Genomic DNA, 16224 nt, shown 5'->3' on the forward strand with positions numbered 1-16224 from the left:
GCTCTTCTTATGTTGTATCTTAAAACAATTTGGTCTATAGATGAAGCTTTTACAAAAACAAAGGACATATTTAGAAATGGTATCTGAGTCTCCCCGCCCAACCCCTCCAGAATTTGGAAACTCAATATTATTTAGTGTTCTTGCTTTCAGGGCAATATAATTATTTGCCTAGGTTCAAAAAGAATCTGTCTTCCTTGTTACCAGGGCATAACTGAAAAAACTGGTGAAGTAACCATGGCCTTGGCTGCAAGATCATATTTGAGAATAACGTTCACTTAATCAACAACAACCAGACCCTTTCAAGGAACTAAGGCAGACTTTATGGCACCAATGCTTGCCCAAGCCCTCTTGGGAAAACAAGCCTAGTACCTGGCTACCAGGGTTCCCAACTTATAGATGAATAAGAAAGACCGCTCTGTAGGGGCCCAAGAACTGGAGGATATGCTGGGGACCTCAGCAGTAAAGAATTTATGCAAATGTGTAGATACTGAAGGTGAAATCTGACAACAAGCTCTTGGCTTGGCTTCCTAGTCCCAACAGGCTTTTAAATGTACAATCTAAGATTCCTTATGAAAACTTCCTGCAAACTATTCTTGCTACACCTATGTAAATAAATCTAATGAAACCAGTCTTATTTTGTGATCATAAATAATCTCTCTTTGATTATTAGAGGAGGGACTATGGGAAAAAAAATTGTGTCTCTGTGGGAAACTATGCATTGTTTACACTACACCATTCCAGGATATCAGATCCTGGCCATGTTCACTGTCTGAGTTATTTTGCACCTCTTTGTACGCTGCAGGGAACTGACAGATGTGAAAACTCCCATTTTCTCTGGTAGAGATTCACTTGACTTCCTTCTCCCCTACAGAAAAACCAGTTTCCATCCCTACTTGCATATTGGCTCCATTCCTCTTGCCTTGCCCAAAATATCAATCCCTACCAAATTTCCAATTCATCTGGCTTCCTAAAATATCTGGCCACAACTTCTCAAACTCATGTTCCAAATTTTTCCCCACCTGATTTGGCATCACCAAGAACTAGCACCTGACTGCCCCGATCTGTGTCTGGAATCTAGTGACCTTGAAACTGACCCTTCTGTCCAGGTTTGAAGAAACCCCGAGCACTGAAGCCTGTGTGACCACACATGAGCAAGATCCTCTCTGTACAGGCCACAAAAAAGTGTGGCACAAGGCTCAGGTTACGTATGCCTTTAAGGACAGGTAACCACACCTGGCTCGAGACCGTCAAGACAATAAGCCATGCTGTAAAACTGAAAGATGATCCTCCACCAACCTCTGGGACCCACCGGACTGGTTACCTTCAGGGCTCAGCTCCTGACTCTAGACTAGAATATAACCTTCTATATAAATTTCTGCCATTCCTTTTCATTTTAGGGATCCTTAGTTTAAGATGCCTGATCTCCAGGGCGCTAGAACAACTGACCTTTGCCATCACCTCTCAACAGATAGAACCAACACCAGCAAGCACCTCAGGAGACTCATTTTTAGACCCTAGTTTGCCTCCAAGGTTATAATTGCCTCTCAATTGTTCAGGGAGGGATGATATTCACTTTGAACAGATGGTAACACCAGCAACATGAACGTCAAGCTCTGAGCTCCTGGAAAACAGGGCTGGTCCTCCCCCTGTGTTTGAAGAAAAGGCTAACCCTAAAGGGCCACTTTGCTCCCCAAAAATCCAAGAAAAGAGCCATCACCACCTTTTTCCTTCGTGACTCAGATAAGACTGTCTTCATCCTTATTCTTGGTTCCCAAAGACTCCCTAATGACTCCCTTGCTTACCTGACTACGAAACCCCAGCTTTTGCCTTTGGTCTGAGCACTCCTCATTAAGCAATGATCTCCGTATTATAACACTCCGAATAAAATCATCTCCCTAACTGCCTAGTACATGTTGTCTTTCATTATCTTCTAAACACTTTTTTTTTTTTTTTAAACTCACGGAAACAGAGTTTTGATAAAGGTTACGGTTACTCAAGGAGCAATAATCTCATTAGATCTACTTCAGTTTTAATTTCAAATGTCAAGTTTACCCTCTTTGGTCAGTTTTGAATAAAAAGTGATGAAAAGATGAGAAATCCTTGAATAATAAATGGAAGCAGAATCATCCAATTCCTAAGAAAGAATAATATAAGATACTAAATACTCATTTAATCTTTAAATACTAAATGAGCCAGAACAATTTATCAAGTACAAAACCAGAGGCTAGGGATATGAGAAAAAAAGAATCCTGCTCCGGAGGGGGAATATCTAAAGAAAAATGTGACCAAGCTAAGACTTTGAGAAGGAAAAGGAGTTTGGCAGATAGGGTAGGACAGATATCCTAGACAGGATGAACAAACAACGCAAAAAAATATTCGTGAAATTAGTGGGTCCATGGAGAATCTGAGAGTCATTTGTACAGATTCAACAACATGTCAGTCATGAGTTCAATTTATAAAAAACTTCCTTAAGACAGCAAAGAGGACACATTTCGGGGAGAATTGTGAAAAGATAGGACATAAGGTCAAAAGATATAATAATAAGGTGTTGCGAAAAAAAAAACAAAACAGCCTGGATGAGAGAGGGTGGAGGTCATGGGTTTAATTGCATTCATCAGACATGAGAATAAACATGAGCGTAAAGCATGTATCTTAACATTCTAGGTATAAGTGTGAAGATCTCAGCAACGAGAAAAAGTATGATAAAATTATATGGACAGACTGAAGAAAAGTTGAAATCTTTATCTTATTATTTGCGATATATTAATATACAACTAAACTTTCCCACTCTTCCGCTACTCACACATTCAAGGGTATCAACTATAGAATGCCTATTACAGAGAGAGAAAAAACAACTGTAGGGCTCTGTTCCTTAAAAAGGAAAAGCACTTGTCCAAATACAGCTACACAGCACCAAAGAGGAATCAAAGCAAACACTGAAAGGCAATCCTGTGAAATAATCTACTGAACAGTGAGAAAAAAAATAACAAATATAAAACACTGCATTTTAATTTCAGCAAAAGCATTTTCTGCAAGTTCTAAAGCAGTGAGTGGTGGAAGAAAATACAAGTATTTAGGAAACAGTCTGATGGGTTTTGTTTTAGTATTATCAAGGGTAGCTCAAATTAAACAAACGTACCCGTTTTACTAATGACAAAAACACTTTTAAAAAGTTAAACATTCTCTGAAACGGGTTTTGGGTTTAGGTGCCATTTCATAAGTAAACAGTGAAACATCTCCTAAAAAGGGAGTGAAATGAAATAATCAGCACATTTGCCAAGATTATCGATTCTGTATACTAGTAATATAGCTCACATACCTACAAGGGCACTACCGGAATCAGATGTTTACATGAACCTTTAATATAGCAAAAATAAAAAAGAGCAAATCAAATACGACAAGAGATAAATTCCGGAAAATGTCCTCAAATTGCTTCCTGAGGATATTCTATTCTCTAAATCCCTAGAAGCTGCATCATTTAAAGTGTCTTAAGAAAGACTCACTCTGGATCCAAGAAAATGCAGGTTTCTTAAATACGAAGCTCTCTAGATGCATGCTTTGTACTGCTGACAACCTTTTTTTTAATCTGATGATAAATTCTATGGTCCAATGCTGGGTTCACTGCAGAAAAATGGGGCAAAAAATCTTTAATTTTCTTTTATTAATCTTTTCATAACTTAACTATCCTCCCTTATATCTTTTTTCCTTATTTGAAATTTGTTTTACATTCGGAGGATCACAGAGACTTCATATTTCTAAAAAATATAATCCCTTTCTAAATACTCTCAAATAACACAATAATAGTGATTAGTAATGCACCAGTATCAACTCTGAATACTTACATATTGGAAAAGATTAATTTTTATAGTAAAAAAATAAGCATAGAGAAAATGTACAACCAAGGTATTCATCGATACCCAATTTGTTATAAAAAAAAAAAAGTAATACACACACATCACCTCACTTATTGGGATGCTTTATATCCAGCAAACTTAATATCGAAAACTAAAACCCCCTTTGAGTCCACATATATACACATCACCTGGCTCCGGCAGGCAGTGACGCTCTAAACACAATGAGGACACTGTTCCTGAGTGAATGTGTCCCCAAACTCCATACGGAGAAACTCTTTCCCCCAATGTGATGGCATTTGGAGGTGGGGCCTTAGGGAGGCAAGGAGGTCATGAGGGTGGAGCCCTCATGTGTGGGCACGAATCCCACACATTGGGATTCGTGTGTGGGCAAGAGTCCCCAGGGAGCAACCCTGCCCCTTGGGCCATGTGAGGACACAGGGGACGAACCAGGAAGCGGGTCCTCACCAGACACCGAATCTGCTGGACCTTGATCCCGGCCTTCAAGCCTGCAGAACTGTGAGAAATAAATGTCTGTTGTTTACACGGCACCCAGTCTAGGGTGTTCTGTTACAGCAGACCCCACGGATGAAGATGCCGAATGCCAGACCTTGTGTTTACACAATCCGTTCTCCACTCAACAGAGAAACGGGACCAGGGCAGGGAAAGCAAATATGAGAGTAGAACACCTTCATATTCTAGAAAAAGAAGTAGTACTTAAAGAAGAACGGAACGTGTTGGAAGGACAGCTCGCAGGGGCTCTCTCGCTGGCTAAATCTGGGACAAAACACACCACCTACCAATTGAGAGTCTGGGAGTCCACACGGTATGTGGTGGGAGAAGGGGATGTAATGGACATAAAGGAGGGCAGGGGGGTGCAGGGCTGGTCCCGGTCGCGTGCTGCCACCTGCACACAGTCCCTGGGCTTCGGAGCCTGAACCCTTTGGTGTGACCTTGGAAAGAAACTTGCTCAAATCACTTTAAGTCTCAGTGAAAGGCAGAAGCTCCTTTCACAAACCACTCCAAATACAGCCCTAAACCGACCAAATCTGGCCTTTAGGAAGCAAATGGGAACAATCTGGGGGAACACAGGCAAATCCATGGGATTTCCAGGCTAGAGCTATTAGTCAGAATCACACACATGCCTCTACCCTTGACCCACAGGGGTCACACCACAGACTGCAGCCCTCCTCAGCTGTCTCTGATTCCTAGTGTCCCAGGAATTGTGTGGCATTTTGTCAAACCCTCACCCAAAAAACTGGAATGACACAGTAAAAAAAAAAAAAAAAAACACAAAAACCAAAAAAAAAAAGAAAGTTAAAGAAAAAAGCCACAACCTAATCAATGTTGGGAAAGATCTCAGTGCCTTTTATTAACCGAGCAGAATTAGATTATAACGAATGGATTTATTTAAAAGTAAAAAGTGGAAGACTTTTTTTTTTTTTTTAATTTGAGAGAGAGAGAGAATGAGAGAGAGAGCATGAGATGGGGGAGGGTCAGAGGGAGAAGCAGGCTCCCTGCTGAGCAGGGAGCCTGATGTGGGACTTGATCCCGGGACCCTGGGATCATGACCTGAGCCAAAGGCAGTCGCCTAACCAACTGAGCCACCCAGATGCCCAGAAGACGTTTATGCAGAAAAATAAAACCGCTTACCTTCAAAAAAAAAAAAAAGTTTTCAAAATTGAAAATCACTGATAATGAAACCAGATTAAGAACTGCTCCAGACCGAGCCACTGCTGTTTGACAGCCATTCTATATTCTATTCTGTCCTTTCACAGACTCATCACTGATACATTAACTAAATCTTAACTCACGTCCAAAAGCCACAAAAGCATATGCCAAAAATCTATTTGAAATGCCTCATATTTTATTTTTTCAACAAAGACCATAATAATGCCTCATTGATTCTGAGTTGTGGTTTTATCTGTCACACTTGTAGTTAACCCCTTTCCTTCTCCATAATGGTGCTTTTACTTCTTTTTTAAAGCTACTAAAGTATCTGGATTAATATCCAATAATTTATAGCTCTAATATTATTTGGAAAGGAATACCTTTAAAAATGACTAAGAAGAGTTGAATAGACCTCCCGAAAGGCGCAGTAATAAATATCTTATCATTCGAGGGGGTTACTGTTCCCAGGAGAAGACAAGAAAAACCTGCTTGGGACAGCCACCCACATTTACAGTGACATCCAGCCTTTCGGACAAGTGTACACAGCTATGCATCTCTCTGTGTGTATGATCTACCCCATCTTAGGAGCACGACACATGAGACAACTTGTCCCTTGTTCACACATGTCTCTGATGTCAGTGGAAATAGGCCATAAGATTTGCAGGCCTCCCCCCCCCCCCCCCCCCCGCCCACTTCCTTTCTTTGGTTCGCTCTTTGGCTTCGTCCTGAGGCTGAGGCATTTCCAGGAGATACATCCAGCCATAACAAAGCTCTGAGGAGCAGGAGAGCATTTCTTCCCAGGGCTATCTCGAGTGAGAAAACTCTTTTTCCAGAAACCTCCCAGTAAGACTTCCCTTCGCATCTCATTGGGCAGAAGTGAGTCATATTCCCAAACTAATTCCCGGTGAGAGGAACACAGTAACTAACCATGATGAGCCTGGACTAATCGTCTGAGCATCGAGTGGATGCGGGGGGGCGGGGGGGGGGGCGCTGTGAGGTGGCGGGACGGGGATTAACACGTAGGCGCGCACATTTCCCTTCACGCTGACTGCCCAGCACAGAGTAAGCATTTTCACTGGGGAGACATGGGGTTGTGCGTCTTTGACTCATCGGCCGTTTCCTTTACTCACAAAGAATCCGTTTGATTGATTTTTTTTTTAATGTAAAGATTGAGATTTGCTACTTCAGCAAATTATTTGGTTTGAGTTTCTGCATATCTGAAAGAGATTAATTTGATTATTTCTGAACCAGGTTACCATGGTTTACTATCATTTAGCAAGCTTGCCTTAGAAACCAGCAGCCCGAACTATTTACACCTGGAATGTTCATCGCTTGCCCGCCTGGCGCATCAGGAGCCTACCAGCAGCTCATGAACACATTGCTTCAAGTCTCCCCATGCGGGGCCTCACAGACATCCCCAGGTGGGGAAAGTACCACGTGGGCCTCTACCTTTTCGTGGCCCATGGTGACCACCGATGGTGCAAGAGAACATGATTCAGATACATCCTGACTGTCCCTCGTTTCCAACACTTCCAGTCCAAAACAAAGCACACATTTTATAATGCACGCATAAATCCATTATTCTGTATTGAACACAGAAAACACAGTAAAGAGAGGGTGGTGCTCTTTGAAGATTCTTTTTTGATGTTTCTCATACAAATATTTTTTTCTCATATAACAAGAAAAAAAAATAACACACTAATCGGAGTCCAAGGCATTGTTACACCATCGAGAGACAGCTGGTTTTCAGATAGCTTCGCAAAGTAACATCTGCCAGGGGACACAACACCTGTCATAACGAGCGCATTCCCATCACTGGCAACTCTGGGTACACGTTGCCAAAAGCGATTTATCAAAGCAACTACAGGTCATCATTTAAACACCCATTAGAAATCAAGGGCACCTTCAATCTTTGTAAGCTCACCTATCAAATGATCTGCACTCAAAAGCCCTACACAGGGGATGAGTGCCTATCTGACTGCATACAACAGGTCTGAACAATGGGTAATTATTTACAGGGACATTTATAAAGGGTGTCATCCTCGAGGAAGTGTGGCAATTCCCCTAAGCGAGCAATAACAACATACTCATGCTGAATTTTCAAGAAACAAAATAAATATCACCTGTCATTCGGATGAGTCACTGCTATTTCAACTTGAAAGTTACACTTAAAAACAAAACAACCCACAAGATTATATGCTTCCAGCCAAGTCCACTATCTAGTGGCAAACAGCCAAAGTCCTGGAATTACTGCAAATGGTAGAAGTACATTCATAAAATATCAGAGTCTCCAGTAGAGCAGTGAAGTGCTCACTCAGGGGCCTCTCAGAGGAGAGACGCTATTAGGGAAAATAATCTGTTTTCAAAAAAAGTGGCTCACACAGCCCGTTTTCTCTCTTCAGGAAGGCTTCTACGTCCCTCCAGCTCTCTTTGTCCCTGTCCCTAGACAGACTCTCCTCTCTTCATTCCATCCTCTAGCTTCTCTCCACTGCAAGCTTCCTTCTTGAGAGAAGCCAATGAGCTATAGTTCCCTCTCTACCACCTCCACACTAAAGGCACGATCAGAACTCTCTGAAACATTCTAGCCAGCACCTCTGTGTGATGGCAAAATAGAAGACTCAATTTAAATAGAAGACTCAATCTAAAAAGAGGTCACAGTGCTCAAGAATGGCAGCTCTAGGTGGCAACAATTAGCACGTTACACAGAGCTTCCATAGGTCCATTAGTAGATCTGGGTTATTTTCAGATGGTTCTAATGATACTAGGGAAAAAACAAAAACAAAAAATGAAGTATTTTTTTATAACTCTGAGGAAGCAAATCACCAAAACGCAAATCACTGACTACAAAAGCCATGCCTTCTGCTCCCTGGGTGAGGTGACAGGGGATAATTTCCCACTAAGGCCTCAAAGAGATGCAGCCCCATCTAACAGAGCTTCTCACCAGCACAGTTGGCCATCATTTCAAAGCCATGTGGGGAGCTTTAAAAAAAAAAAAAAAAAAAAAGCCGAAATCTCCTTCCCCCTATGCCCAGAGATCCTATTTTGGCCCAGGCATGACTGTGGTCAATAAATCCAGGAAGAGACATCGTTTGGAACATCCTGGAATTTGGAAGGCCATTTTAATTAGAGACACATGGCAGTCTCTGGGGAGTAGGAAAGTGAACAAGGACACAGACCCACGGGGTCAACCGTGAGTCATAGCTGCAGAACAAGGGACAGTCAATATGTGGGCATCCCTGTCACCCACACTTGTGCTGGAAAAACTAGCTAACATTTATTGAGTGCCTCTATGTATCAGATACCATCGTTAACACTGCGAATTTCAACACATTTAATTAGCATATAACTTTTGAGATTGGCACTATTATTATGCCTGTTTTATGTATGAGGAAGCAGAGACACAGAAATATTAAGTAACTAATTCAACGTGACAGAACCAATATGGAGCGGAGCTGGGATCTGAACACAGGTCATCTGGCTCAGGAATCAATGCTTTTAGGAAAAACATACTATAGTGCAAAACCTTCCTACTTTCACTGACACAAGACTATTTTACAAGTTTAGGAAGACTACTCAAAAACAAATGAGGGACATTAAGATGATTATGACATTGTGTGATGGCTAAAGCACCAGAAATGGTATAGCATGTTCACTAAAAAATCAGAAGGGAAATGCATCCCTTATTGACTCAGCAAATACTTACTGAACACCTCTTTTGTGTGTGGTACTCGGTACTATAAGAGGAATAGGACTGTGTCCTTAGGGGCTCGTACCCGGGTAGAAATGTAAGAATAAGCAATCATTGGAACATATACAAGCTACTACTCATCATCTGTCCTCTATCTAATAAACTTGTAGAAATTAAAGCATTTGTGAGCTGGTGTGTAGGGTCTTTTCTTTCTCTTTTTCTTCTTCATCTTTTTTTAACCACTGTCAAAATAAGTATACTCGTATATTATGAGGTATTTGGGCCTTCATTTCCCTCTAAGCCTCCAGGCTTATGAAAGGCAGCTAAAACGTTTCTGTGCTCCGACCCGCAGCTTGTTCTCTAATGGGACACCCTTGCTTGGCGGAGGTGGCTCCCAAATGTGGTTTTATAACACAGCCACTTGTGAAAAGCCATCCAGGGGATGATTTACCTTAAAAAAAATTTTGCTGAGGATAATAATATTTTGAACAACAACAAAAATGACAGACGTAGTAGAATAAACAAAAAAAACTTTGGAGAAAAAGAATTTTCATATGTGTTTACCATAGGACTAGGATTCATCTTATATTTAGCTTCTTCAGACTCTTTGACAATATTAAGCAAGCAACAGAAAACAGGTTCAAATTGCTCATAACGTGTTATACTTCCCCCTCTGAAAAGATGGGAGAAATATGTCTCCTTGTCATTAATGTACATATTATAAGATTATAGAGGTCATGAAATTGCCTAACTGGATTCTCAAAATAAAAGAGGTTCAACAAATTTACAAACATGTATTTAAAGTAAGAATTCTAAAAAAGATAGTTTCCCACTGATTTACAAATTGACTTTTCCCACTAAAAATGGGTACTAAACCAAAAAACCTCCAATGGTAGTTATTCTTCTGAAATTCTAAAAATCTTTATTGAATTCTTTTTGTTATCAGTATTCAAGAGATGTTTTACTGTGTCTTTTGCAAACAGTAACTTGAATGTTCATCTTTAAAAATCCTTGCCATTGACTTAGTCTCTCACTGCTCTGTTCTCAGAGAAGGATTTATTCTGTGACCACCTTGGTTGTTTTTTTTTGTTTTTTAATGGCTGTTAAAATTCACTCATTATTTCCAGGAATGGTAGACTGAGTAGTTCAGAACAACCTCCCCACTGTGAATAATCAGTAAAGCTGACAAGATACAAGGAAACAACCGCTATCTGAAGGTACAGATGAGCTGATGAGACAGTGAATCACAGAAGGGGACACCTTCAGAGGTGAGCCAGCATCGGAAGGCCATTTTCCCTAGGGCATAGTTGGCCTCACAGAGTTAGAAGCCTGACCTCAAATCATCTCAATTCCTAGTACGAAGATAAATCAAAAATAACCAGGCATATGAGAGGAACACATGACTGAAAACAAAGAGAAACAACAGATTACAAAGACAGAAACTAAATGGAGCTAGAAAATGGAGTTATCCGGTAGAGACTTCAAAATAAATGTGTTTATTGTGCTCAAAGAAAGACAAGATTAATATTTTGGCAGAGGACTAGAAAGGATAAAAAGACATCCAAATAAAATTATGAGAACTGAAAAACACAATAAATGGAATATAAAAACTAAATTTATGTTTACCATCAGAACAGATCTATAAAGAGGGAAAGGTAGAATGGAAAAGAAATCAATAAAAATATCCAGAATGATATGGGGCGATACATAAGGACAGAAATTTGAAAAGCCATGAGGTAGGGTGCCTGTGTGGCTCAGTCAGTTAAGCATCTGACTCTCGGTTTCAGCTCAGGTCATGATCTCAGGGTCCTGAGATCAAACCCAACATTGACTCCATAACCAGTGGGATTCTCTCTCTTGGGATTCTCTCTCTCTCTCTCTCTCTCTCTCTCTCTCTCTCTCTCTCTGTCTCCCTCTGACACTTCCACCCCCTGCTCACACACACAATTTCTCTCTCAAAAAAATAAGTAAAAATAAAATAAAATAGAAATAAAAATAAGAGAGGACCTGAATAGACATTTCTCCCAAGAAGACATCCAGATGGCCAACAGACACATGAAAAGATGCTCAACATCACTGATAATCAAGGAAATGCAAATTAAAACCACAATGAGATATCACCTCACACCTGTCAGAAGGACTAGAATCAAAAAGACAAGAAATAACAAGTGTTGGCAAAGATGTAGAGAAAAAGGAACCCTTGTGCACTGTTGGTGGGACTGTCACTGTGGAAAACAGTATGGTGGTTCCTCAAAAAATTAAAAATAAAGATACTGTATGATCCAGTAATCCCACTCCTACGTATTTACCTGAAGAAAACAAAAACACTAACTCAAAAAGATATATGTACCCCTAGGTTTATTGCAGCTTTATTTACAATAGCCAAGATATGGAAGCAACCCAACTGTCACTGATAGATGAATGTATAAAGAAGATACAGTGTGTGTGTGTGTGTGTGTGTGTGTGTGTGTGTATATATATACATATATATATATATATATAAACAAATGGAATACTACTCAGGCATAAGATCTTGCCATTTGCAATGACATGGACAGAGCTGGAGGGTGTTACGCTAAGTGAAATAAGTCAGACAGAGAGAGACAAATACCGTATGATTTCACTTATATGTGGAATCTAAAAAAGAAAACTAATTGAAGAAACAAACAAAAGCAGAAACAGACCCATAAATACGGAGAACAGGTGGCTGCCAAAGGGGAAGGGGGTAGAAGGATGAGCAAATTGGATGAAGGGGAGTGGAAGATACAGGCTTGCCCTTACAGGATGAATAAGCCAGGGGGTTGAAAGGTACAGCACAGGGAACATAGTCAGTGGTAGCGTGTGTAGTGACAGATGGTAGCTACACTCGGGTGGTAAGCACAGCATAACGTATACAGTTGTCAAATCACTATGTTGTACATCTGAAACTAATGTTTCAGGGAAATAAACAGTGTGTGTCAACTATTCTTTGATAAAAAAAAGACCAAAATATAAATTTTTGAAAATAATATAAAAAAATATTTTCAAAACAAAAATTAAAACAAATATGAGCAAGTGACATAACTAAATTGATTAAACTATTTTTGTTCCTGAGCCTGTCAGTTGAAGGCATGTATACATTATTCTGTATTCTTTTCCCTTTTGACCACTTATTTGTTTTATTAATATCCACGACAGTGACATCGCCTTACAGCCCCCACTTGTGTAGCATTTATCACTTGAAGTATGCGATACCACTGGGAAGGGTAAGTCACACAGGTGGTGTTCTCCCATTTTAGGGGCCCTTTAAGGTGAGAGGCTTCCTAAGAATGAAGGGGCAATGCTCCCATCCAGGATGCACGTCTCGAACCCCTGTTCTTCCACAGACCCAGTTCAAGGTGATCATCAGGCAGAAGCCAGGCAAGGTCAAACGTCTGAAATTTTAAAATCCAAGTTAAACCACATGCTTTGTGATCAGATAGGGTGAAGGGTTTTTATGGTAATAAGTAATCAGTGTTTACTGGGCACTTTTTTTTTAAATACAGGCATAATACCAAGAAAGAGATGAGTCGGTACACCTGTTAACCTAAGAAAATACCCATGGGAGGGTAAGAAGTGGGTACATAATATCATAAAGCATGGCAGTCTAAAGTAGGGGTGTATACGGACTGCTACAGAGTGCTTCAGAAGGAGCAGGGCATAAACAGTAGTGCATTAGCCGAATAAATGTCAAAAGGTGTTTGCTTCTTCCCAAAGGAGAGAGGTGAAGCAGCCATACAGCAATTAGGAAGAAAACGAGGACACAGGGAAGCAAACACAAACGCAGCCAGAGGGTCACTGGCTTTTGACAAAGGGGCAGGTGCAGAAAGCTGTGACAGGTGCTGGGATGCTCACAACAGCCGGAGCCCAGGACCCCAGCTGCCTGGTGTCACTTACACCACTCACATGTGAGGGGACTGTGACAATTTGTCTCCCTGCAGATCTACCGCTCTGATGGGTGATTCTTTCTGTTTGGGGAGTCATTTTTTTTTCCTGAGACAACCCAGAATACATCGGTAAAGAAATCAAAGTTGCTGCCACTTGTAACAGACTTTCATGGAATCTGTAATTTTAAACGTCTCTAACCGTTGCCAGTATAAGGAAGGTGTCCCTATTCCTCTTCCTCAGGTAGAGGATCCGCTGCTCATGTTTGGCCGGAAGACCGGGATGCCCCAGTGCCCTCCATGTGGTATCCCTGCTTCCTTTCGGATTGTTCCTTGTTTTTCAGGGCTGTCTTCCCACCGTGTGGAAATCAGGTTTCATTATACTATGCTTTCCCGGCCTCGTAAGAATGAGGCATAACATAGTGAGTGGTTGATTTTAAATTTAAGCCATGAGGGCGGATGCAGAAGAATCAGAAATGTCAAGTCCTCCGCACATCATCCATGTACGTGCTGCGTGGTGAGAGCAAGCGCTATGGCTTCGCGAGCTGAAGCACCAGGCAACGGGCGCCTTTCACTCTGATGGCTTGAAGTCAAACCTTCGTGAGCTCACAAATGAGCAAGGTTTGGGTTCTTCCCCTCCTACCCAGTAAGTGTTTATTCAGATTATAAAACAGTAATTGTTGGCGCAACAGACACCCTCTGCTTGAGAGAAGCCGTTGGCGTTTTTATAGCAAGAAGTGCATTGGCAAAGCGGTGGCAAAGTTCGTTCTACCAATATTAACCCTCCGTCCTGAATGTGACCAACGCTCTCAGTTTCATGTCAGAGTTCTCCAACACCCACCCATAATTAATTTTTTAAATAAAATACAAGTTGGACAGACTAGTTTAATTGACATTAACCCAGAGTCGAACATTATGATGGAGTAGCATTGGAGAGTTTAAAATAATATTTTCACACACCAACCTTTTGGGCTTTCCCTCTTTTCTTTGATTCTTCATGAGGTCTGGTGAGGTCCGTACAGGCTTCTAATGAGCCATCGAAAACATCATGCCTCGTTGGTCCGTTTTTAACACCTGAAATCCAAGAGGATTTGAAGATGTTAGAACTTTACATGGACTGAATACTAATGCAACTTAAGCAAAATAAAGATCAATTTATGCATACTGGTAAGATGAAAGTACTAGTCCTTTTAAACATACGTTGCATACTTGCTCTGTGAGGTCTGTTCAGAACTTTGAGTTTATTCCACTACAATGTCCCCAGCAATTCACTTAACTCAAGGGTCAGAAACAATTTTTGCCTGTCAGGTGACAATGAACCAGTTCTACATACAGTATCCCATCTGTCCGGTGGATAATGCAAGAAAACATATGCCCAAAACTTAGGCACTATTCCATCTCCAATTTTTAGATTTTTACATAATGATCCAAAACGAACTCAGAGAAAGCAGTTCTGTGTTAGAGGAAATAAGTAATCTCAGCTTTGGGGTCAGATTTACTCTAGAAAACAGTCTTCAGTACAGTACAAAGCTTTAGGTTTCAACCTACAAGTGACAGATGATTCTATTCCCCACAAATTTCCACCTCCAACCAGCATCTTGCCATGAAGACATACAAACCAAAAAGAAGACATTCGTCAGGTGAAATGTGGTTTCATTAGATGCTGAACAGTATAGAAATCCTACGTAACCCACAATGAAGTATGATATGTCTGCTTTGAATCTGCTACTCATCTCTCTTTCCTCCCAAAATAGTTTACCTATTATAGGACTTAGTTGGTATTTTGAAGGAAGACTAAGAATACCAGCTATCACGTATATGGTCTCAACAGAATAATGCATAAAAGGCAAATAGCAGCCTAGGGGACACTCATGTCCTAGACATATCAAAGTGATGGTGAGCCACTCCACACAACCCACCATCAACATCATCCAACTAGTCAGTCATTGATGCTTTTATCAACAATGTCTAATAATCAGGGGTTACCCACTGGAGATGCAGAGATACACAAACACTGATCCTACTCTTAGGGAGTTTACAACCCAATAGACAGTGTAGACATTGAAAGTGAATATAATACAAGGCAAAAATACACTACGTGCCATCAGAAACTAAAAATCATACAACATGAGAATGACTGCTTTGCGAATGCTTCAAATAAAATAGGATGCTCTAATAAAAGAAGTAAGATTAATTTTGGAGGGCCTGATTTGAAACTTTTAACTCTTCTTTCAAAAAACAGGATGTATATGTCCAAACTCATTAAGTTGTTACATGAAGTGTGTGCAATTTTTTGTATACCAATTACATACCAATAAAACTTAAAAAAATAAAAACAAAATAGGATTCCTGTTAAAACAAAATGCACAACAATGGTTAAATATTATCTTGAATTCAAACTACTTGTTGTTATTTGCAGCTTGGACCCCAAAAAGTGTGTTAAGGTCAGGTTCTGAATGACCTTATACTAAACCCTAATACTAAATCCGTTTTGGAGGTACTCAAACCGATCACATGCTGACCCCACTGTCTCCGCGGTGATCTTTAATATTTGAGGTATATTCCACTTCTCTCCCAGCAAGCTAACCACAGACCTTACTGAGGAGATGGGCTATTGGACATGTATTCTGAAATTGATAGTCTGTTCTAAGATCCAGCTATTCTATGCTTCTTTTACTCATTTCGAAGGTAAGAGTATCTATCTATGCATTACTTTCCACTACGTTCCACAATCAATGTTTGAAAATGCTTAGAACTTCTAATTTCTAGAGCAGGATATGGATACAATGTTTCTCATCTTTAAGATCTAAGATTACAAGTAATTAGAATATTAGAATACATATTAATTATACCCACCATTCATTTAAAAAAAATCTAAATGTTTACTCAAAGCAAGAGTATATAAAAATAAGAAAAGTAGAGGACTACAGATATAATTTGGAATCCAATGCACTCCTGTTAACGCACCATTAGTAAGTTTCCCGCTTGCTAGTGTGTCCACGTTGAAAAAGATTGTTATAGCCACCTGCCTCAGTTCTAGCCAGCAATAGGTTGTGAAGCATTTTGTAAACACAAAGGTCTAAAAAATGTATCATAACCTCTTAAAACTTAA

At 40.3% G+C, this 16224-nt stretch overlaps 1 protein-coding gene across 7 annotated transcripts in view; it reads right to left on the reverse strand.

Annotated features, from left to right (window-relative positions):
- Nucleotides 1-16224, reverse strand: part of MCPH1 (microcephalin 1) — a 251127-nt gene that overhangs the window by 171235 nt on the left and 63668 nt on the right. For all 7 annotated transcript variants that reach the window (XM_027597818.2, XM_027597817.2, XM_027597820.2 and 4 more), the window contains one exon: nt 14077-14186. In XM_027597818.2, coding sequence (XP_027453619.1) covers nt 14077-14186 — 110 coding nt within the window. The remainder of the gene's footprint in view (nt 1-14076; nt 14187-16224) is intronic.

Source organism: Zalophus californianus, chromosome 2 (assembly GCF_009762305.2).
Source record: "Zalophus californianus isolate mZalCal1 chromosome 2, mZalCal1.pri.v2, whole genome shotgun sequence".
Classification (NCBI taxonomy): domain Eukaryota; kingdom Metazoa; phylum Chordata; class Mammalia; order Carnivora; family Otariidae; genus Zalophus; species Zalophus californianus.